Genomic DNA, 25,496 nt, shown 5'->3' on the forward strand with positions numbered 1-25,496 from the left:
TCTATTTTAGAAACCTGGCTATTAAATACTGGAGAGAGACTTGCATTTTCATCAGGGTTTTGTTTAACATTATTTAGTAAGGCTATTAGAGAAGTATAGGCCAGTCTGGTAAATCACCATCATTTCACACTCAGAAAGCTACAAGTAAGAGCTTACATTCAGAGTAAAAAATGCAATATTATTATTAGGCTGAAGCAGGTGAAACTGTCATTTTTTTAGATTAAACACCTACATTGGCCATTTCCTGTGGTTCAAGCTAATAGATATTTATAAGCAGTTTTATGATTTCTAATAACTCTTGGGCATTACTTTCTACTCAAGTGTTTTCCCCTACCATAATGATCAAAGAGATATCATCATAGTAAGTCAAATTATAATTCAGCACAATTTCTTCTAAAAGGCTCTGAGTTCCTTTTAGCATGTTACTGCACAGTTTATCTATCATTTGTAAAGGCATTAAACCCTCTAATGTGCAAATCATTAAGAAGTCAACTGTAGTTCTTCCAGTAAGTTTTGCCCAGTGGTGAAATACAAAACACACACTAGCTGAAACTAAGTGGGGAGACTGTGTGTAGTAGTGCTTGGGGCAGGGGAACTATTTCTGAAATGATTTAACAAAGTAATCTCAGCTTTATTGCTTGTTCACATGAAAAACTAAAGCTTAAGTTTAACTGCAGGCGATAGGAGTTTTGTACAGTCAGCGCCATCTAACATCCAACACTAGAATCTAACTGTAGAGGATCAAAACTAAAAATTTGGACACATCTAGTTAAATTTCAATAGATATACATGACCTCAGATTCCTTTTTAAAAGAGTCAATTTATGTCAGACATGGGGGAGCACGCCTGTAATCACAGTGGACTGGGAGGCTGAGGCAAGAGAATTGTGAGTTCAAAGCCAGGCCCTGGGCTGGGGATGTGGCTCAAGTGGTAGCGCGCTCGCCTGGCATGCGTGTGGCAAAGATGTTGTGTCCGCCGAGAACTAAAAAAAATCAATATTAAAAATTCTCTCTCTCTCACACTCTCTCTCCTCTCTCACTCTCTTTAAAAAAAAAAAAAAAAGCCAGGCCCTGCAAAAGCAAGGCGCTAAGCAAATCAGTGAGACCCTGTCTCTAAATAAAATATAAAAAAGGGCTGGGGATGTGGCTCAGTGGTCGAGAGCCCCGAGTTCAATCCCCAATACAAAAAAAAAAAAAAAAAAAGAAAAAAGTCAACCTATTGTATCTTTTCCATTTGACATTCATATTACCATGTTAAAATAAGATAGCACCTATTTATTTCTTCCAAATCTCTTAGACATCTATAGAGTCATGTGTCACTTAACAATGGGGATGTTCTGAAGAATGCATCTTTAGGTGATTTTGTTGTCATGCAAATGGCATAGTGAGTGTACTCATACACAATTAGATGGTATGGCCCACCACACACCTAGGCTATAGCCTACTGCTCCTAGTGACAATCATGTACAGCGTGTTACTGCATTAAATAAACACTGTAGGCAATTTTAACTCTTGTAACACCAAGATAAGCATTTGTGTATCTAAACATAGGAAAGGCACAGTAAAAATTCTTACCAACAGGCATTTTTCAGCTCCATTACAATCTTATGGGACCACTATCTTACATGTGGTCCTCTGTTGATGGAAATATCTGTATGCTGTGCATGACTTGACATATTTACCATGTACTGTAGGAGACATTTAAAAAAGACATGCTTATGTATTTTTTTGGTACTGGGATTGAACTCAAGTCCACTCAATCACTGAGCCACATCCCCAGCCCTATTTTGTATTTTATTCAGGGACAGGGTCTCTAAGCACTTTGTTGCTGGCTTTTGTCATTGGTTTTGAACTTGATCCTCCTGACTCAACCTCCTGTTACTGTGATTATAAGTATGCGCCATGGTGCCCAGATAAGAAAGACATGCTTATTGACAGGTGGGGAGTTAAGAGAATTTGGCATTCTAGTGAGAAAACTGGGGAGATATAGAACCCTATTTGTTGTTAAAAATTAATATAACTTGGGGCTGGGGATGTGGCTCAAGCAGTAGCGCGCTCGCCTGGCATGTGTGCAGCCCGGGTTCAATCCTCAGCACCACAAACAAAAGATGTTGTGTCCGCCGATAACTAAAAAATAAATAATAAAAAATTCTCTCTTTATAACTTAAGCCCTCAAAATTTGTGCATTCTTATTCAAGATAAATGCATTAAAAATCATGGCTATATGGAGCAGAAAAGGCACTAAAATAGAAAGTAGTTCAATCTATGTTAGTTGAAACAGGCTTAGAGTTTTAAACTATTTTCCCAATGTCTATGAGGATGAAAAATTAATGTTATATCCCACATTCTCAAAACTAAGAAATATCTGTGTCTGCACATATCACCTTAACAAAGGAGAAAAGTTACTCTGTGCCTCTTGAGGTTAAAAACTGTCAAATTCCACCTGACTTAATTCACCTTTCAGCCAGTTGCCAGAACTGCCTGGCGAGGACAGGCAGATGTTTTCCCAGTGCCACCCATCTCCAGCTCAGCAAAGGAAGCACTTCCATACTCTCAAGAGACTTGGATAAATAATCTGACACCTTGCTCTGGCACCGTTTTCCACCTCTATTATTTAACAACTTCTGTGCACCGTATTAGAGGAGGCTGTATAATTTGAGATCGGTTTGAGTTCTCCTGCAGTGCCCAGCACCTAGAAATGGACTCATTCATCAGTTTCTCTCACTCACAAGGAACCAGGAAAAAGTTACCACATATTATTTAGAAAAGACATCAAAGGATATTTGCACCCCAAATCAGGCTCCCTCTCAAGAGACTAAGCATGATGTGGAGCTACAGTCACTAATGGTGTTGTGGGTTCAGAGCAAGTGAATTCATCATAAACGAGGACAGAATTCTTGCCCCCAAAGCACACCCATGTTATTTTTCTTTTTCTTTTTTTTGTGGTGCTGGGGATTGAACCCAGGGCCCTGTGCATGTGAGGCAAGCACTCTACGAACTGAGCTATATCCCCAGCCCCATGCTTTTTTCAAAGATAATTTAAATTTAAATGTCATAAATGTATTCTTACTCAAGATAAATGCATATGTGACCTAACTATCATGGAAGGAAACTTATTTTCACAACTGTATTGTGCAAATTAACTTAATAACTGCAGCATTTACAGACAAGGGCCCTGAGTATGTAAATTCAAATGACCAAGTGGCCCCTCCATACTGTCATTGCACTATAGAGACAAAACTGTATCCTTGTCTTGCATACAAATATTTAGGACATTAAAAACACTGAGACCATTTTTTTCATTTTTTTATTACATTTGGACCTTTAAGAAACATATACCATCAGATATACCACTATTCAGTAAAAATCTATTCTAGTTTTTTGGAAGCATACGAGTGACAAACTATCTTTCTTCTAGTCTCCAAGACTTTACTAAGTTTATCAAAAAGGGAGGTAGGCTCTGATCTATGGGATCCTGAGCCTTGAGGTTTTGAATGTTTTGTTTATTGTAAAACAATTTCATGTGGATAAACTTAATTCCCAGCTGTTTTTCTTCTGGAATGGGCTAATCATTATGAAGTTATCTAGTATATTACAAGAACATTCCATTCCTTAACTTTGTGATCTATTCTGTCTTTGGAAAACTTGGTAAAAAAGTGTTTTTTTCCCCCAGTACAAAGGATGAATTTACCAGAATGCACCCAATATTAACCAGAACAAAAAGCAGTATAGATAACAAAAATGTGCTATGTTCATTTTAATGACTACATCATAAGCCAGGAACTACTCTAACTGTGGAGACTACTCTGGATCAGTACGATCCAAGGATAGTTTATTGTAGGCAACACTGTAGCCTTTAACACAACTCTTGTTATCTGACACTGATTTAAAATAAAAAGGGCAAGTGAAAAAATATACACACACTCATGATTGTGTTCTCAAGAATGTACTCTGTGCACATATACACAGGAGAGGGGACTTTCAGGAAGCTGTTGATGGGGACTGGGAAGGTTTAAAGCTATGGCTTTGGTAAGCACCCAAGTGAGCTGGAGGAAGGCATTTGTAAGAGGAGATTCTGCAGCATCAAAGGATAACTCTCTAAAAGAGGTGGGTGTTTTCTCAATTAATTTAAATTCTGAGGCTTTCGGCAGATGAGGGCTAGCAACAAGATCCAAAGAAAAAAGCCATCTTTACAATGCTAAGAAAGGTGACTGACTGTGCCACTGGGCTCATGACACTCATGGTCCAAAAAGCCTTTGGTGGTATGAAACAGACAAGAAAAAAATTAATACACAGACCACATAACACCATTAAAACCAAAAAACATTTTTTTCATTTAAAAAAGTATTTAGGACACATAAAACAAGGCAACAATTATTCTTTCTTCTCATCTTCCGGCATGGGATCTGTTGGTGGCTCTTCCACTGTTGCACTGTTGCTCTCTGAGCCAGTGTTACTATCACTGGTCCCCTCCTCCGCCATGCTGTCCACCCCCTCCTGCCCACTCTCCTTGTCCTCTGGAGTGGACGTGCCTTCTTCACCATTTTGTTGGCTCTCCGCTGTTTCTTCAAGGTGTGCCTCCTCTGTAATCACACGTGACACTGTCAGTTTGAAGATAAACATCTGCTCTACATGGACACGGACAGCATGGAGCTGTGCTGTCCAATATGGTAGCCATTAGCCACCTGTGGCTAGTGAGTACCTGAAATGAGCCAGTGTCAGTGAGGAGCTTTTAAGTATGTGTGGCATAATCTGGGGTGTGAAAATCTACTTTTTTAGCAGTAGGTTCTATAAAAATCTAAGTACAGATTAAATGCTTTGGATGAAAATTTAGCTTTTGAATTGAGATGTGCTCTAAGAATAAAATACATGTTGGATTTCAAAGACTTATTGTGTGAAAAAAAGAATGTAAAAAAGTTGATAATTTTAAAAATGCTGATTACATGTTGAAATAATATTTAAGATATATTGGGTTAAATACAATATCATCAAATAATGTCAATTATTTTGCCTAATTTTTAAAAAATATGTCACTAGTATGAAATTTAAAATGTCATGTGACTTACAGTATATTACTATTGAACAGTGCTGTTCTGTGGCTTTTGGATTAAGTGAGAGGGCAGATGTGGAAATAATATCAAGTTTATATTTTAGATACTTTTGTTAAAAGTCACACTGGGCTGTTTCCTATAAGAAATTAAGAGCATGAGGGTTTTGCTTGCAGTCTTCATTTTCTTCATTTCTTTTTCTTAAGCTATAAGGATAGAATCTGAGTAAAGACCCACAGGCCTTAAGAATAAGAAAGGCCCCATTCACAGATGACAAAACCTCTGACTGAGTAATGTCTAGTTGCAAAATGAGCAAAGACCCATACCCTGATTCCCAAGCTCTTCATTTAACCACAAACGTGCTCATGCTTCAAATTTAAGATAAAAAACATGTTTATAAAAAAAAACAGAAATGAGGCTAAGAAGATAAAACTTAAAATCTGTGTGAAATATTCATCTAGTGAATTATATTTTGTAGAAATGTCTGGAGAAGATATTTATATTCCATTAAATACTTTTCAGATGGTTGTCATTTGAGTACAAGTATAACTATTGTCCCTGCTACTTCTGGCAATGATGGTTGAAGGAGCCTCTGGCTGTATTCCTATAACTACTCTCAGCTTAGTTCTATTTACATGGTGCACTAAGTAGGTGAAAATAGTGCCAGAAAGTGAGGTGATCTGGAAATTTCAAGCAATAATCAATTTAATCAGTTCTTTATACAAGTCCTACATGTAATTTTCTAACTTGCAAGATGTTTTATTCCCCAGGAAAATCAGTTTACCTAGAAGTAAGTTCTTCTAGGATGGGGTCAACGATCTTTTTATGTAAAGGGCTAGATAGTAAATATTTTAGGCTTTGTGGGCCAGGTAGTCTTTGTTGCAACTACTCAACCATACTGCTGTAGCCTCAAAGCAGTCATATACAATATATACACAAACCGGTGTGGCTGTGTTTTAATAAAATTTTTTACAAAAAAAGTGTGGCAGGATTTGGCCTATAAGTTTTACTTTGCCTGACACTATCCTAGGACACAATCTTAAGAACAATGATCACACCTTGCATAATTAATATGAGTGATAAAAGTCAAAATGCTGAGTGTTAACACCATGTTAAATCTAGTACCAGAATGTATTCACAGAAGCAGTACTAGGATGATTTCAAATGAGGAAACAAACTAAACAACTATCCACAGTTGAGGTTCTAGTTCTAGTCCCCAATCTGTGTGATTCCTGGACCAGGGTCCTTAACCATCATACTGGTCTACTTCATAATCTCAAGTTAAAAAACAGCACATCTGGGTACAATGTCAAAACCTCAGACGGCAAGACTGCTGACAATATGTTATTGGTGTTCCATGGTGATACCAACTTTTTCAGTGGGTCTACCATAAAGATTAGGATTTGGAAAGAACTGGGTAGGTCACATAGAGAATTACTCAAGAGACAAGAGTGATCTCTAGGAGCATTTAGAAAGAAAAATCAAAATTACAGACAGCTGTAAAAGGCCCTGGCGATTCCCCCCGGTGTCTGGTGCTTACCTGTCTCCATTGGAATGCTCTCGTCATCCTTCTTCTCCTCGGCTTTGTTTGCCGCTTGCTCTTCCTCGGGAGTGATGCTGCTCTGACTACGCTCGGCTTGCTCTGCTGCCTCCTTCTCCCTTTCCTCCTGCCTTTTTCGGGCCTGTTCCTCAGCCTGTGCAATTTCAGCTGCAATCTTTTCCATATCCACTTCAACCTTCAGACCGCACAACTAGTAGTCAGGAAAAAAACAACACCAAAAAGCTCTTTTAGTAATGTTTTCTTCTTATAACCTTTGAACCAGATAAATTGCTTCAAAAGTAGGTTTTCTTGCCTATGAAATAAATGTATGTATACAGGAGAAAAAAACATGCTTCTCAGTCTTCCCTGAAACTCTTTTGCATAAACATAAAGAAGTTGTTTGAGCACTCACGTATCATCAAGTACTACAGGGGGAGAGGCAATACTGAGACAGAATTATTCATAAGGTTTCTAATTTGTATTTCAGACTCCCAAACACAAGATTTACTTGTTCTAATACAAAGTGAAAACTGTATTAAAAGTCTGATGAATAATTCCAATAAAGTGAAAACAATTCATGACCGAATAGAAGTTTAAAATATTAGGACTCCAACATCTATGGACCTAATATGTGCATGTATACTATATGATATCTCAAATTTATTGCAATTTTCCAGAAAATTGCAATAATTTCATAAATAAAAGATATTATAGGTCTTATATGTATAGTGACATGAACTCTGTTTCAAAGTGAATAATATTAAATAAAAACAGTTTTGGAAAAAAGAATAAGGAAAAAGAAAGTAGCAGGAACAGTGATGAAAGTATAGTTAACACATCAAATGGATACCCTTTTAAGTTCATTGTTAAATGAATCTGTACTTTCCAGGAATTTCCTCTTCTTTTCCTGGTGCCGTTCCTCTATTTGAAGAAGTTCAGCTTCTAGTTTTCGCTGTAAGACATATAACCAGGTTTTATGATTACTTACTTATTTTCTCTGAAGCAAATATCAAACACAGAAAACACCTCATTTTTTAATGATCACTCTTTCAATTTCTGTGACAAATAACATTTTAAATTTTAAATTTTAATTTCTACAACATGAATCAGCTATAATTTTAAAAATATAAAATTAAGTATAGAGAGAGGACTGTGATTAATAAAATGTTAAAGAACACTATTTCAGGCCTCAGGAGGTTTTTGGAAAAGTATTCAGTAAAGCAACAAATGTGGAGAGGTTGTCTAAAATTCTCAAGTGCACATGTATTTCTTAATAGAAATACTTTCAATTACAAGGTTTTGTTACTACTTGTTTTCCCCTTCTACCAGTCCTGGGGATTGAACCCAGGACACTCTACCACTGAGTTAAATCCTCAGTCCTTTAATTTTATCTTTAAAAAAAACTTTTTTTAGTTGAACATGGACACAATATCTTTATTTATTTATTTTTATGTGGAGCTGAAGATCAAAACCAGTTCACTCATGCTAGGCAAGTGCTTTACCACTGAGCTACAACCCCAGTTCCTTAATTTTATCTTTTATTTTAAAATTTTGTCCAGGCTGTCCTCAAACTTGCCTCCCAAATAACTGGTATTACAGGTGTGTACTGTCTCTATTAGTTTTTAATGACAAACTTAATAAACCTCTGGAAATGGTTCACTCCTGTAACCATCTTTCCCAAATCACAACAGATTAGAATGAAACATTTCACAGTATATGTATGCATGGTATAAGAATCATGTCACCTGGGATTTGCAGCAATTTATTTAACAAATGTTTGTGATGTACCTGATGAACCATTAAGGACTGGACCTGTCGCTTGAGGACCTGCATTCTAGCTGTTGTGACAACTGACCGGACGTCTGGTACCACACTCTCACTAAGGATTTCACTGATGAGGCGGTGGTTTCTCTGGAAACGGGCAGTGGCTGTATGCTTCATTGAAAAGCCATCATCATAATCTGGAATGAAAAAGATGTTCAAGAAATGAGGTAGCCAGTAACCATAACCAGGAGTGTAGCAATGTTAACATTTAACATTGAGGAACTGTGGTGCTCTCTCATTGGCCTGACCAGCATGACAAGAGCACTATCGGACATTTGGTGAAAACCACACAGAAGACAGAATGTGTTTAGTGGCTAAGGTTTTTCTCATTAAGTTGTTAAGTGATGAAGTCTGAGAAGGGTTTGATGAAACAAAAATGAGATATAACCATATCTCTTTAGGCTTTAGTATCAACAAGAAGGCTGCAACCCATGGCAGTAACTGAAATTCTGCCGAATGTCAATCTCTCTCAGTAGGCAAGTGCTCTACCACTGAGCTATAGTGGCAGCATATATATTGGTAAACAACATATGAACTGTGTAGTCTTTGTTGCTATAGCTCTTTACAATTGATGAAAATGATCATTTGTAAAGATCAACTTATTACTACAGAGAAAAATCCTCTCTAGCATTCTTATAGATAGCATTTTCATTTTGTTAGATCAAAAAGTCACAAAGGCTGAGGACGGTGGTGCACAACTGCAATTCCAGCAACTCAGGAAGCTGAGGCAGGAAGATCACAAGTATGAGGCCAGCCTCAGCAACTCAGGAAGACCCTGTCTCAAATAAATAAATAAATAAAATGGGTGGGGATATAGCTCAATAGTAGAGCATCCCTGGGTTCAGTCCCTAGCACTATCACCACCACCACCACCACCACCACCACCACCACCACCACCACCACAAAACGCCATGAAGGCATAGGTAACTTTAGGAAAAAAAATATTCAATTCCAAAATTACTTCCAATTTTTGTCAATTTACACATGCACACAGCTGTTGTCAACGGGCACTGATGTACTACACAGGTCTGGCTTATATGCTTTTTTTTTTTTAAAATATTTTAGTTATAGTTGGACACAGTACCTTTATTTATTTATTTTTATGTGGTGCTGAGGATCGAATCCAGCGCCTTGCATGTGCTAAGAGAGCGCTTAACCCCAGCACTATAATGCTTACTTTTAATAACTACAACAGTGCTTTCTTAATCTTGGCTCTTGCTTTATAATCAACAGTTTTTCACATAGCTGGTAACAACCTGTACTATTATCTACTTTCCTTTAAATTAACTCATCTAAAAAATACCAAGCTTTCCCTTAAGCAAAACACATTAAAACAAATTTGCTCTCTAGCACCTAACTTCCTAGTATCCTACCAGAGTCGGGGGTGGGGGCTGGGAAACTCTGCCACAGAGGCCTACAGTGTGCTACATGTGATTGTCTTTCAAGTGTCATTTAAAAGAGCCTTCAGTGTTTTGTGTGGAGCATGGTATATGTCTTGTGAACCTTTTTCTGGTCCTTTGCTACTGATGTCAGCAGGTGCCACCTGTCTCTTGGTTGTATGTCTATATCTGCCTCCCAAGTCCTGAGGGATGAGGTTCAAGGTCTACAGTATTCTTACATTGGCACCTTATTTATTGTACCCTTTCCTATTAGTTGGTTTAGGAGCCTTTCTTAAACTTAAAAAACACAACAGGCAGAAGGCAAGACTTTCTCAAGTCATGCTGTTATCTTTCACTTAAGGAAAGCTTTATCTTCTGCTTATAGCTTCTATGTTGTTAGCCGTTGTTTCTCTTGTGCAGATCCTCTTCTTCCCAATTATTTGTAGACCTGATCTTTCATTTTTCAATTCTATGTATTTTTCTTACATTAACCATCCCACCTTAATTAAAACTTGCATATGTTAGTGCCTTTGGCGCTACTGATTCTGCTTAACATGGGTATTATTTGTATTCCATATTCTATTCTCTATATTTTACTACCTGTATTTATAACATTTTGTCAATATCCCAGTCATTCTTTCAAAAATCTCATTTTTGGTTTTCTTTTTTTAAGTATATTGTTCATGTCTTTAAACTGCCCTTGTTGGTGTCTTCTTTACAAACTTCCTCTGTTATTGCTACCTTAAAATGGGATTTTATTTTCTTGATGTTTTTGTGACTTATAGCTGGAGTTTCTAACTTCTTCCATATCATAGTGTACATAGAGAAAACACAGTATTCAGTACAGCATGCTAGGTATGTGGACAAGAGTACTTATAATCTGTGGTGGCAGTCTCTGGGGGTCCTTGTAGCTTCTGACCCTGCTTGACTACAAAGAACACGAAGAGCAATCTGCACACCTGCACACTATTCATGGAACCCCAATTAGAAAGCTCTGCCATTTGTTTGAACATATACAATCTGTGTGTTCTCACAAGTGGTCCTTATGACTTGTATTAATAAATTCTTGTTGGACTGCAGAATTAACTAGCAAGGAGATTTCATAATGTTCCTACCCACTCATTAACTTTCTCTCTCAAGAACCTTTGATTCAGCAAATTCAAGGAATCAAAAAGAAAGCTGGGTATAGTTAGAAGGCATTTAACTTTTCAAAAAAATTTTTTAATTTATTCTAATTTGTTGTACATTACAGCAGAATGCATTTCAATTCATAGTACACATATAGAGCACAATTTTTCATGTTTCTGGTTGTACACAAAGTAGATTCATACCATTCGTATCTTCATATATGTAACTAGGGTAATGATGTCCATCTCATTCCACCATCTTTCCTACTCCCATTCCCGCTTCCTTCCCCTCCCTCCCTTTTGCCTTATCTAAAGTTCCTCCATTCCTCCCATGCCCCACCCCAACCCCAGCCTCAATTATGGACCAGCATCCACATATCAGAGAAAATATTTGGCCTTTGGTTTTTTGGGATTGGCTTACTTTACTTAGCATGATATTCTCCAGCTCCATCCATTTATCTGCAAATGTCGTGATTTTATTCTTTTAATGCTGAGTAATATTCTATTGTGTATATATGCCACAGTTTCTTTTTAGCTTTTTAAAAGTAGTGAAGGCAAATTCCTAGTTGTGACTCAAATGCCTTCCATAAGTTCTGAGTTCAAAGACTTTGATAAACAGTAAGTATAGTTTTTACTATCTTCTCTTCTTCTTTTTTTTTTTTAATATTTATTTATTTATTTTTTTAGTTTTCGGCGGACACAACATCTTTGTTTGTATGTGGTGCTGAGGATCGAGGATCGAACCCGGGCCGCACGCATGCCAGGCGAGCGCGCTACTGCTTGAGCCACATCCCCAGCCCCTATCTTCTGTTCTGAAAGGATATTTCTTTTTCTTGTGAGAAATTGACACAAAAATCTTAATCAAAATAATCAAGATATTGAAATGGCACTTAAGTACTGCTTTTTCATTTAAGATAAACATAAAAACATTATTAAAACATACATTAATTCAGAGAAAGCATAAACAAAATTGGACTTTCTCCCCTTACCATCAGGATCTTCAGCAGGCTGAATGCTCATGTAAGGTTCTCCTTTCTCCATGCGAGACTGTCTCTGTCGACTCTCTTCCTCTAATGCAGCTTCTGCACGACTTTTTGCATTGATGTAAGCAAGGTATGCAGGGGAATTATGATAGGCCTTCATAGATTCATTGTACTCTATCTGAAATTCAAAGGTTTTTCAGTTTATAATTAACATTTTGCTGGTTATAGTGTGTATTATCTCATTTGAATATCTTAAGACATCATGTAGGCAGGGTGTTAAAGTCACCTTCTTTTTACAGATAAGGAATCTGAGGTCTAGAGAAATGTGCCTGGGCTCAGGCAGGTAGCCTCAGCTTTCTGATCCAGTCTTACGCTTCTTTTATAAATAACGAGCCAAGGATGATGCACTTTATACTGTATCCGTCCCACCACAGTGGGCTCCTACCTTTTCTGCTTCGTATTCGTTTAAATATTCTTGTTTTTCTTCATCAGTGAGATCTCGCCACATGCCACCAATAATCTTGCCAATCTCCCACAACTTTAGGTCAGGGTTGGAAGCCTTTACTTGGTCCCAGACCTTAAAAAGGAAACAGATGGAATTTCAATATAGATGCCTAAACATATGGACATTTAAACATTTAAAAATATTTTCTAATATAGAAACTTTTAAACATTAAAAAAATGAAAGGCAGCATTGTATTTCTATGTCCTCATTGGCCTACTCCAACCTTTACTAATAGGTGGCTAATCTCATGTCATCTTTACCCTGATAAATTATTATTTATTTATTTTTGAGACTGCTACATTGCCACGGCTGGCCTTAACTACTGTCTCAGCCTCTAGAGTAGCTGGGACCACAGGCACATGCCACAGTGCTTGGTTCTATAAGATTACTTTAAGGTAGATCTCAGACACCATGTCACTTCATTTCTAAGTACTTTAATTTGATATATCAAGAACACCTCCAATCACTACAGGCACTTAAGATGAGTTAACTAAATAAGCTAACTGATGTCTCTAAAAATTCACATGAATTTAGCAAGAAAGTTGTTAATCTGCATAATACAATGCAAACTATAATACATGATCATATTGTCAAACACATATATAATTATTATGACCAAAAATTAAAACATTTCTAAAGGTCTGTTAAAATGCCATACCTTTAAAAAAGATATTGGCCATATTTTTAAGTGTAATAAGGCTTATCACCAAAAAATTTGGAAAATTCAAGGAAATATATAGAAAATAAAAATTGCCATCAGCTTACTGTTCATAGGTAACCACTGTTTTCTAGGTTCCCTCCCTCAAACTAACATGTAGTTTTAATGATTTTTACAAAAATAGTACAAATAATCTTGTATTACTTTTTTTACTTAACATTTTTTTCACATTTAATATTCTTCAAAACACATTACGTTCATAGGTACAAAACATTCTGTCTTATTTAATTATGCTCCTCTTGCTGGATTTTACTTCTGAAATTCTGAAATCAGAACAAAGCTCTTTAAAAACTACATTTTTTTTTATGCTTCCCCTGAATATGCAGAGAAAAACAGACCAGGCCACGCTGAAGCTGCATGGATGGCTGAGAAGCAGAGGTGGTGGTCCACACTCCTTCCCAGTTCTGGGTGCCTACCTTTCTGCTGTACCTCATGTAGGGCATCAGCGGCTTATCTGGTGGCTTTGGGGGTTTTGGAATCGTAATACCAGAGGATGCCTACAAAAGAGTTAAATACATTCATTACTCAACTGCAAGAAGTTCACCGGCAACCTGAAAAGAGAGTCCCTTAAAAAAATTCTAATGCGCCTTTCTTCTACTCGTCCATGGATACAAGATTCTTATATTTTCTCCACGGAAAATAGCTATCACTGCAAATTCAGAAATGTTCACATCAAAAGAAAATGGCTTTAGGCATGCAATTGTAATGTTTTACTTGGCAGTTTATTGCCACTGCTTTGACAACCTGGCTGTAAGAACAAAATATTACATGATAATCCATACATTGAAAATATATGGTTATATAGCAAACAAATCACATTTAGAACATTACCTGGCACCCATTTACTTTGCTCAACTGTCATTATGCATACAGTCAACACTTGATTATCTGCAGCAGAATCTGAACCTTCATCACTTACCACACTCACATTGCCTACAGGAGACCTTGCATCTATTGATACTACATCAGGAACACACCCTCACACAAAACACAATACAAAAACTGCCTCTCAGGTTAAAAAACAACAAACACTCTGCAAACTTTCTTATCTCCTTCAGCACACAAAGATTTCATTTCTCTCAAAGGCTATGTCTATTATCCAGTGGTTTTCAAGAAGTATGAACTAAAGTCCCATCTTTCTCTGTCCTCCATCCTAATCACAGGAACAGAGCCCCAGCAGATACTGGGCCCGATTGTCATTTTTGAGGTCTTACATGAAGAAGTCCATTCTATTAAGAATTTTTGGTGTTGTGTAAGAGACATAAGAGGAAAAAGAAAAGATGGCATATATAGGAAAAGGGAACAGAAGAAAAGGAAGGGGAGGAGACACTGGAAAATAGTTTCAAAAGGAAAGAAGAAAGTATGTGAGAGAAGAAATAAAGGAATGAGACAGATGAGTGATAGGTTCCATGAGCTGAGATCTAGGCAGGAGACACTATGGCTTCTGGTAGATGTCCCAGGTAAAGCCAGCCACTCCAAGAACACCTATTTCTAAACTTCTAAATCTTAACATACATACATACATACATAACTGCATTTGATTAAGGACTCAGAACAATAAAAATCATGGCCAAATGATATTAATTCTCCCTGCCAGGCTTGGGGAAAAAAGTCCTGACTTAATTTTCAAATTTTTATAAGAAAATGAGAGTAAAAATTTGTTCTCTTACCCTTCTGTTGCTACTGTGATAAATAATAACCTTTTTTTTTTTGTTGTTCAAGGGCTTAGGGACTGGGCATGCTTATGCCCTTTTCCAATGTAAGCAAGAAATGCTTCCTTTTCTGACACTAGGGTCTCCCTTCTGTCCTCTTATACTTTTAAGTAACTCTTTCTTCTTCTTTACCTATGAAGTTGTAAGAAAGCATTTCATCCTTGAAGCAGTATCTCCTCTCTTTCTGCTCTTCCTTCAGAGCATTCTTACTGGCATGCCCATGCTAGTGTACCCATGCAAACAGACCCTCTTTTTAGCCAGCAGTGGGCCATGGAGATGAGCCACGGGAATAGTCACCAGTGGTGGTATGAGCAGCAAATAAGGGGAGATCTTAATCACGGTTTATAGGAGTTCTTTTAAGGGAGAAAAATCCTAGGAGGCTAACCTTAGATCATGGGCTCAGAGGAAGAGCCCATCAAATCTGCTTCTTTATACATTAAGTTGTTAAAAAAATTTTCAACTCATATCCCACACAAACCTTCAGAAATCTATAAAGTGAGTTACAAATAAAATTAAAATTGTGCCCCTAATTTTTTAGATATTAAAGAAGTAAAGAATTCTAAAATGCTTATATTTTCAAACTTTAAGTATGAATCAAAACATTTTGAAAACAAAGTACATTTACTCTTTGGAATTTTTCTAAGAATCACATTTATAACATTAAAGGATTTATTTCTCTCTTTCTTCCAAAGAAAGATACACCAGTTATCTACATTTTGAAGTCATATTTTCATTACACTAACCTGTCAATTTATAAATACAAAATGAAAAAAACCAACAACAAATATAACAACAATAAAAATAATCCAAAATAACAAAGTTAAATTCCAATTGGTTTTGGGATCTTAAAGAATTATACCACCCACCCTAAATTTATTTAACATCCCAGACATGTCTTAAACATTTCTTTACTCTTAAAAAACAACAAAAAAAAAAACCAACCAACAAAAAAAAAACCAGTTTGCACTGAATATACTTTAACTTTTCTAGATAACAGACATTTAGAAAGAGTCACTGCTTTGCTTTCACCTTCTGAGGTATGAAAAACTATAGTCGGCTCTCTTACTAAATGGCCCAGTGGGTAGCTTTTGGAGTGCTTGAGCTTCCTTTTTTTGATTTACTTTTGTTATCTTTACCAGCAACCCTCTCTTTCCAATTTTCTGCTTCTAATTTGCAATGGGTTGGGGCAGGCAGACAAGTGCCTGTGAGTGTTAAAAGATGTGCTTACATGAGTAAAGTCCTAGGAAATGTAAGGAGCATGGTTCACGATTTTGTGAGATTTATCTTGGCTATCCAGAGTTCTTTGTTATTGTTTCTTTCCCAATTCTTAGCTGTTTCTCTGATAAGATTTATTTAAGAGTATAAATTTCCTATTAAAGTGAAGAAAATAGGATATCGCTATATATATATATATATATATATATATATATATATATATAAAAAACTTATATCGCTTATAGCGATATAAGTTTGTCTCAATCTGTTTGTATGCACATCTGTATTTGAGAAAATGCAAATCATTATCTGAATGAAAAACTAACTAGAAGTGAATTGCAACTCAAAGCTATTCTAAGCACTCCAAAAGATGTCAACTTGCCATATAAAGTGTTCACTGGAAACTATCCAAGTGTTCTGGAGTCTTGAAGGAAATATGAATTTGTGTGTGACCTTCAGGAAAGCTCCTTCTCAGGGCCTCACACAATCAGTCCTTCAAATCACTAAGGTAATTTCTAGACAAATTACTAAACAGGAGAACTGAATGTGGGTAACTAGGGCCATCTTAAAATTAAAACGTTTTTATAATGGTCAAAATCAGAGCTGTCAACTCTCAATACACTTCAGAGATATAAAAAAAGGTAGTGTAAAACCTCCTGTTTTATTTCCTTCACACAACAGTTTGATTTGACTACACTTCAATCTGGTACTAAAAAGACAACAACACAAAGAACAGAGCCAAAACACCAAGCTTCAATGTTCAACAACTCTCTTATACTACCCTACTCTGAAGCTAGTGTACATTCTGAATGTTGGATTCTTGTGTTTGCCAGGAAGTATCGGGGAGAAATGAATGAATGACCTGGGCCCAAACACAGGGACTGCACTTCTCTTTTCCTACTCCGTCTCCACTGAATGACCCCACATTATCAACAAAGAACCCCAACAGCTACATCCAAGTTAAGAATAAAATGTTTACATACACAAACCAAAAAAGCCATTCTAGTATTTTAGTTTCTATGCCTATTCCATTAACATAGATAATCAAGAGCTGACTGTATAGAGCTATTATATTTATAATCATTCTACTATTTATTGCCCATGAATAAATTTCTGCATTAACATGAATAATCCAAAATTTACTCCATTCAGTGTTTAAATTAAAATGTTCCCTATCATCCATTATACTTGTGAAACCATACATTTAGGCCAGGGGAAAACATGTACTGATGCACATAAAAATTGTATGCATTGTGAAATGCATACATAAACACACTTTGTCAGAATTCTTTTCAGATACCATGAAATACACATGGCACATAAAACTTGATATGCTTATGAAGTACAAATTATGTAAAAACAATGAAAAATTTAGACAAACAAAACCTATCAAGATAAGCAATGTGCTTACCAAGATAGACATATAGTTTGATAGTTACAAGCTTTCAGCTGTAGTTTGACTACAGGGTGAGAGGGTAGTTACATTAATTGAAGGCATTTATTTATTACTTATGAATACAGCAAATAAAAACCAAGTATTAAAAATTTACAGCCATTTTGCATTGTATATATTCTCATCAACACCAGAGATTCCAGTGTATGTAAGTATTTGACTTTTGGATTTACTGTAATTTACTCCAATTTCAAACTTTGAAGTATAACATCCAACTTTGATTATCTTAGGTTGACCATTTAAATAAACATCCTAAGTTTTAGAAATCACATCCCTGTACTATTGATTAGAAATATACACCTAACTGTACATATTTAGTCTGATACTTCAATTTCATTCAACTTCTATTTTGCAAATTTTTTGGAGTGACACTAAAAAGTCTTTTTTCTTTTCAACTGTAGAGAAATGAGTCTCAATTAGAAGGCTGACAATTAAATCCAAAAGACAAATTATCACATGTAGCAGTTCTTATGGGCAAGGCCAGCCAAAAGCTTTCCAGCCAGCCCTGAAAATGCCAGGTCTGAAAGACTAGCACTTAGTAAGAAACAAAGTTCTTGAGACTAATGCCAATTACCTTAGAAAAATAGAAGAAACTCTTCATCTCCAAAAGGGTATTTTAACCATAGGAAATTCTCAGTTTGTCTCCAATAGTATAAGCATTAAGTGCCCAAGGTTTTATCCTTACTGACCACCAAACAGAATGGATTTTTTTTTCTTCCATATACATATCCATCCAGATCTCACTATTTTTCTCCCCCAGTGTAAAACTGTTTAAATAATGTTTAAATAGTTGAAAAGCCAAATTAAAGTTTTTTTAAGTGGCTGTGCTTATAGAAGGACCTAACTCTGGAGGCATTTCTGGTCAATTCCAGTGGTTTGCTGGAGGCTGTAATAGTTGATTCTCCTACCGTGACCCGGCTGTTGGTGCCCGGGTTCCCTCCCAGCCTGTAGTTGTTGTAGGCGAGATGACTGTATGGATTGTATCCCACAAACCCTGGTGTGCTGGGCATTTGCTGATGGAAACAAATGAGACAAAAACACGAATGAGAAATGAGCTCAAACGAGGAAAACACAGAAATGAAAAATGATCTGCATATGGCATGCAAAAGCAACCTGAATTTAAACAAGCAATGATGTGTTGTAAATGTTCTTTTTCTTTTATTGAGGAAATTAAAATTTTATTTCATTGAGAAACCAGTTGTACGTGTTGCTATTGCTTTTTTTTCTTTCTTTTGGCAGGGGCTGGGGGGTGTTTGTGAGAATGTGAATGTGTGGCTTGCTTTCTGAGGTAAGCAATACACTGATGTGTTTCAAACATTCAGGATTATTTTATAGTCAATAGTACCATAAAGCAATTTAGCAATATATATCATGTCTCAAATAGGAAGGCTTGAAGTGTGATAACCTAGAAATCTGAAAACACTACATGCAAAACAAAACACAATTTACTTGACAGTTATGTGGATGCCAACCAATGTATTCATCTACTAAAAACAAATAAAAACAAGAAATGGATCTGCTTTTCAAGACAATTTTGAATTATTTTATATAATGTGAGAAATGAGAAGAGACTCAAACCAGGAAGCCAGGAGTTGTCAATAGAAAAGAACATATGTTGGATTCAATGGATGTCACATACATGACTTCAAAACAAAGACTTGTAAGAAATGCATGGATTTCATTCTGGGGTACTATCTGATCTTTAACCCAATGATTCTTTTTAGGGCTTTCTCTTCCATCTCTTCTTTGATCCATCTTCCATAGGTCAATTATGAACAATTTCTGCATTTAGTGTTAATGAGAACTACTTTTCTAGTTGACAGACGTGAACTTTCTTTTTTCATCTATTTTTCTGAAAGCTCTCACCCTTTCAAAACACAACTGCTCGCTGCAACAGGATTCTTGGGTTTTGTGACTTTTGTGTTGATATAATCACAAATTAATTAATACCATGACATCCAATGTTCATGAAAATTAAGGCATAATGCATAAAAAGAATATAGCAAGGAGAGGACTAAAGTAGGGTATTTTTTTCTAATGAAACTCAATCAAAAAAGTGACAGTAATTTCATTTTTACATGCAATTAACAGTATCACTCCTGAATTGTATAATGTAAAATACATTTAAAACATCCCAACTAAGCTTTAGTTGTTACATAACAAATACAATTTTCTAAAACATGCCACTATACATATCCTTAGTGTCTAACAGACATTCAAGCAGATAGTACATTTGATACTTTTTAGGAGAAAAGAGAGCTGATCAATTTCTAGCCTATATAGTTAAAGACGCAAATTAGACATATTTAAGTAGGCAAAACACAGATGAAGTATCAAACGCACAAAAGAAGTGTATATTACTTGGAGTGGTATATTTGAGTGGTAGTAGTGGTGGTGAAGGTGGTGAAGGTGGTAGTGGTGGTGGAGGTGGTGGTGGTGATGGTGGTGGTAGAAGTAATGGAACCAAAAAAAAAAAAAAAAAGAAAAGAAGGAAAATAATTCATTTAATATCCATTCTGTTGGATGTTTTAATCTCTAGTCCTATATTTTATGTGTTAATGTGAAATTATGATACAGAAATATGACTAAAGAAAGGCAAAGAAAAAAAAACCCTTTCTACATATGACAAGTCAGAAGGGGTACTTGGTTTTTGAAACATTTTAATCTCAAAAATATCAAGTTTGTTCTCAAGATAATTATACATTGTTGGAGGCAGTATTTACATCAAAATGACACCTTCAGAGGTTGCATATATAATGAGAATCACTGTTTAACATTAGGAGGCAATAATGTAAGAAAAATAAGGGAACTAAAAAAATTGAAACTAAAACATAATTATACCATTTCCAAAGCTGAAGTACATGGTTAGCTCTTTGAGGTCAGAATCTCCATTGTTCAACTCCACCTGTATAGCCACTAGGAGAGTGTCATGGAGATAGTGGTAAGAAATGTTCTTTGATTTAAGAAAGAAAATGAACCAAACAGGACTTTCAGGTCTACTGGAACTAACTTTAGAGACTGCATATTATATAAGTAGAACTGAGAAAATATGATACAGTTTCTCTTTTTAAAAGCATCTTACTAAAGAAAAACAAATTGTTGATAAACGTAACTAAAACGTATATCTGAGGATTAGTAAATATGACTAGTTATCTAGTGGAGAAAAAAAATTATACAAGGACCTAATTAGTAGTAAAAAGTACACTAGCCTGAAATTTAGGAGGTGGGGAGGTATGGAAGGAAAAGCTGGCGGCTATTAAAGAACTGATTTTGTAGGATATGGTCATGTTAACAGTGTTTTTTAAAAAACAAAACAACAACAAAAAAAAAACCCCCGCAAAAAACCAACAAGGAAGCCATTTCAGCAAGGCCTGAACAGTTACTGTTAAATCTGTTTTGTGGGCTGGACAATTATTTTACATGCTGATCAAGCTGGGTCAGTTTGCTGGATACAAAAAGCAGTTCACAACTATTATTTAGACACCGTGAAACATTATCAATTTAGAAACCAGTAAAACATAATTTATGGAGAATTCAGCAGCAAGATCTGACCCACAGATAATGAAATCCTTACTTGAACAGCTTGAAAATAAAGAATTACAATTAGTGTAGTTATAGACCTAGAAGTTTTACTGTTTGATTTAATATGAAAATTTTATATATAGACAAGAGAGAAAAATGTAACCATTTGAAGGTTAGGTTTAAAAAAATAAATAATGCCAGAATGAGCATTCACTCAATATCAACTTAAAAGACTCTTAATAGCGAAGATTGACGAGAAAAGAAGTGTTAAACTTGTCATTTAGTTCCAATTAAAAAAAAAACAAGAGCATAGGAGTTTGATTGGAATTTCAAAGTTTTTTTTTTTTTTTTTTAAATGTTGGGGTTGGTTCAAGTTAAGATGCAAAGTTATTTTATTTAGTAGGAAGTGCTGTTTTTTAGCTGAATTTTTCATCCTGTGGCTGTGATGATTGAGTGACTGTCACTGGAAGACATCTGGGTTTTTGTATCAAGGCCAGACTTGGCTATTACATTAACAAGAAAATTAAAACTTACTGTTGCAGGAGCTGGGGTGGGAGGTGGGGCATAAGATGGTCTTTCTGTTTGAAAGAAAATAAATAACTTCTTGTAAACAACTGAGATATAATACTATGCAACAAAACTACCAATGGTCCTGTTTTGAAGAAAAAAAAAATGAGAGTATTTTGGAATTCCCATTTGCTAGGGCATTAGTCTCTTATTAACATAGATTGATAAATATAAAAATTGAAACTTACTTGACATTTTGGAAGATTAAGTTCTCAGTTCCTTAAGAATGAATCTGAGACACTAAAATAAAAAAAAAGAAAAAAAAAGAAAAAAAAAAGAGAATCAAAACTCAGCAAGCATAAGAGAATGTTTTCCTAAAGAATAGGGTAGTTTAATTGGTATTTCTGAGTAAAATCACTTCACTATTATCTGCTAGTAATCAAGCCTTTTGCATATTTTAACTACTTCTTGTAGGTCATTTGGTTGATCAGAATTAAATGACTAAGTTACCGGGATATTTAGAATAATATTAGAAATGTATTTTTAGGGTTTTGCTTATGATACCAAGCCACGTCTTGTATGGAAAACATTTTGCTGATGCCATGTAAACGTTTACTTAGACTGATAAAAAAAATAATGACAATAGAATGTGATGTATTATCAGGGTGACCCCAACAAGGCCTACCAGATACTGACAGCTCCCTGATCAGTTACCTTGCTTTTGGGATGAGAACTTCTGTTGAAATAGAGGAGCATTTTATTCCTGCAGGCAGTATAAAGGGAAACTGGGTATGATGATGAACTTCTCCTTTCCTTCTATTGGTAAATAGTTCCAAAAGTGCTGGGAATAAATTTTGAGAGTCTACCTGAGAACTCTTACTCCTTCACAGCCCCTTTCAAAATTATCTCTTCAATGGCAATTTCTTGACATATTACCTGGGCAGAATTAATTACTCCCTCATCTGTATTCCTATCTTCTACAAAGATCTATGATGCTGTTTCTTATAACTTAAAAAAAAAAAAAAAAACACCAAACAACTGTCAATCTGGCTAGATTGGGTATTACTAGGGAACAGGGATCATCTAATTCATTACTGTATTTCCCAATATCTTGCTCTGTTCTTAATAAAACTTGTCAAAGTGTTAAGAGCTCATCACATGAACAGACACATGTGAGTTTATTCCTTAAATCAATATACATCACAAACAGGTGTAAAGAGAGAGAAATTCATTTTTAGAAAGGCAAGTACATTTCTGACTAATTAAGTACTTTTTTCATCCAACATTATGTAAAATAAAATAATTTTCTGCTTCCATTTTGCATTTTAAGAAAACTCCTGACTACCAGGAATAAGAGTCCTGGTGTGGAAATAGTTTATTTTCTCAATGGTCCGTCCTGGGTCTCTCCCTCTTTTCTTAAAGAATAGGCAGAAGCCTTTTACTCTCATGCGGTTCTCCTCCTTGGTCACAATAGGGAAGCTGTCAACATGCAGTAGACCTTGCTGTGGGGAGCTCAGACAAAAATTGCCACAAGCTCCCTGTACATTACACTTCACTGTTAATACTATTAAATGATTGCTTTCCTTTTTTAGAATGCAAAGAGTGGGCCTGTACACTTGTCTACATTGGGTATTACCTGGTACCTGGCATAAAACAGATTCTCTAGTTGTTGAATAGTTACCTTATACAGAACAGGTTATTACATGATCTTGCTCACCCAGTCACAACAAGAATAGACTGCTGCCCCCATTTTACAGATGAAAAGGGGAGTTCTCAGAGTTTCAAATAACTTGTCCAGAGCCATATGGCCAGGAAGTGCCAGAGCTGGATTTCAAACCCAGGCCACACGGTTTCAGAGCCTTCGCTCCTCTCTCCAAGCCACACAGTGAGTCCTCAGGTCTCTACCCGAACAAAAAGGGGCACCACCTTCTTGGGGGTGCGGACCACCGGCTTGCCTCGTTCCAAAGGCTTCCTCTGAGGTCGCTTCCTAAGTTTGTCGTGGAGGACCCACTGGACTGGCAAATCCCGCAAAAGGGGGTGTGCACAAGCGCTTAGATCCATTTCGGGGGACTAGCGGAGGGGACAAATCTTGCTTGGGAGGAGGGGCGGCGGAGGGACTTCCTCTCGACCCTCGCGCCGCTAGGCCGCAAGGAGGCCGCACGGCCCCCAGCTCCGGCCCCCACGGCCAGACCTGCACCCCAGCAACCCGCGGGAACTCGGGGTCCAGCCAAGCGGGGACATCGCGGCTTGCCACCCTCCCGACCGGGTCGGGCCCACTTGGAAACACTCACCCGCGGGCCGAAAAAGCGCCCGCAGCTCCGGCTTCGCTTCCCTTTGTCCCGCACTCGCCCCGCCCCTCGCGCTGGAGCTTCCGCGCTCGCACTTTCAACACTCCGTTCGATTTCCCTCCGGGCCGCGCCCGGCTCTCTTTAGAAAAATAACCCTTCTGATCACGATGCGGTGATGCTTGGTATAGTCAAGGATTTTTTTTTCAGGCCACACAGCTTCCCCAGAACTCCTCGAGTTTGGATAGTGTCCCAGCCCGGAGCCGATTCGTCACGGCGAAGAGGGCGGGGTGGCCCGACCGCCCGCTGGGCGCTGGTTCGCGGCCCCGGGCGGCGGGGGCGGCCGCGGCGCGGGGGTGGCCGTGGAGGTGCAGCAGGGCCCGGGTGGTGGGCTCCGAGGCCCAGCTTCTGCGCGGGGTTCGACCTGGGAGCGCGGCTTCCTCACCGCCGTGCTTTCCCGTTGCTCTGGTCTCTGAGTCCCGGTCCACACTGTAGTTTAGTAAGCCGAGGAGGGAGGCGCTGAGGATTCGGGTCGCGCGTTTGGGTCCCCACTGGCGGCTCTCAGGGCGTCCTGCCTTAACGGCCAGGTTATAGCCTTGGCGAAAAGCAACACGGAGTTTTGCAGTTTCCTAATCGCTTTTAGAATGTAATTGCTCCAGATTTCCGAGCCAAGGCCCAGAAACGTCCATCCCCTCGCTCCAGGTTGAGTGTCCTTGGTGCATTCAGCTCCCGCTCAAGGACTAAGGTCCCCACTTTGTTTGGCTCCAGGGTTTCTTATGCTGTCTTCTGGAACTTTCCCCCAATAATTCTTCCTTTGGGCTCCCCGTGGCTCCTGAGTCATAATTATTATTGCAGTCTTGTATCTGATAGCTTTCTTGTCGGACTGTGTTTGCCATCGCAAATACATCACGAAGATTTTAAAGCAAAGGTTCAGGCACGTGCACTGGTCATCTTATTGCCAGTGCTTACTAACGATTTAACTCATGATTAGATGTTCACAAAATATGTGTTGAGGCAGCCTTTGGGCCTGTTCCAGGCTTTTTTCATTAAATCAGTGGCACTTGGCTATATGCACTTTTATACTTTGGTATATTGTACTTTACCATATGGAGTATATAAACACCTGGCTGATGTGGGCCACTGGAGGGGGAATGAACAGATGGGGTCTTTGACCTGTAGTTACCTGAGAACAGTGTTGACATTTAGAGAGACTGGTGGAATTCTTGGGCTGCCCTTAGGCTCCATCCTTGTTGTACCAGCAGGGGCATCTCTAAAAATCTGAAAAAACAGCCACAAGTGATATTCTACCCAGTTCTTCCACTACCAATATTTTTTATCCCCCTGAATAAAGATTAATGAAATGGAAGCACATATTGAAGGGAAATACTGAATGAGAGGTCATCAAATGATAACAGGTAGCTTGAGTGGTGCTAGAGACAATGAATATGAAATTGCTTTTTTAATGTAAAAACAAGAGTGAATGTAGGATACAGGAAGCCTCAGCAGGGATCCAATATCTTCTTACTCTGATCTTGCTCAGCAACTCCAGCATGGTTTCTTCTTTGGGGTTATGGGGTTAACGGGTGGAGTGGGGGGAGCTGGGCAAACCCAGTGCTGAGGAGATGCTATGCTGTGTCATCTTCTAGGAAGTTCTCTAAAGACAAGCCACAAGTACTGGA

At 37.4% G+C, this 25,496-nt stretch overlaps 1 protein-coding gene across 2 annotated transcripts; it reads right to left on the minus strand.

Annotated features, from left to right (window-relative positions):
- Positions 1-3,675: 3,675 nt before the first annotated feature.
- On the minus strand, positions 3,676-23,909 carry Smarce1 (SWI/SNF related BAF chromatin remodeling complex subunit E1). Of its 2 annotated transcripts, XM_026387066.2 has the most exons (11): positions 23,824-23,909; positions 21,781-21,832; positions 21,560-21,603; positions 18,412-18,516; positions 13,540-13,620; positions 12,346-12,477; positions 11,907-12,078; positions 8,376-8,548; positions 7,438-7,539; positions 6,588-6,798; positions 3,676-4,582 (listed from the first exon to the last, which is right to left on the minus strand). In XM_026387066.2, exons 2-11 carry the CDS (start codon positions 21,785-21,787, stop codon positions 4,374-4,376), a joined length of 1,236 nt encoding a protein of 411 aa, XP_026242851.2. In that variant the 5' UTR covers positions 21,788-21,832; positions 23,824-23,909; the 3' UTR covers positions 3,676-4,373. The 2 variants fall into 2 exon arrangements, with proteins under 2 accessions (XP_026242851.2, XP_077656659.1); XM_077800533.1 differs by lacking the exon at positions 21,781-21,832 and having other exon boundaries at positions 23,824-23,874.
- Positions 23,910-25,496: the final 1,587 nt, after the last annotated feature.

This window comes from Urocitellus parryii, chromosome 7 (genome assembly GCF_045843805.1).
Source record: "Urocitellus parryii isolate mUroPar1 chromosome 7, mUroPar1.hap1, whole genome shotgun sequence".
Classification (NCBI taxonomy): domain Eukaryota; kingdom Metazoa; phylum Chordata; class Mammalia; order Rodentia; family Sciuridae; genus Urocitellus; species Urocitellus parryii.

Coding starts and splice junctions, on each gene's coding strand:
- Smarce1 (XM_026387066.2), bottom strand. Junction 13,621..18,411: donor GCACCAACAGCCGGGTCACG/GTAGGAGAATCA, acceptor ACTCTTTTGTAG/GCATCCTCTGGTATTACGAT. Junction 8,549..11,906: donor GCCTGCTGAAGATCCTGATG/GTAAGGGGAGAA, acceptor TTTTCATTCCAG/ATTATGATGATGGCTTTTCA.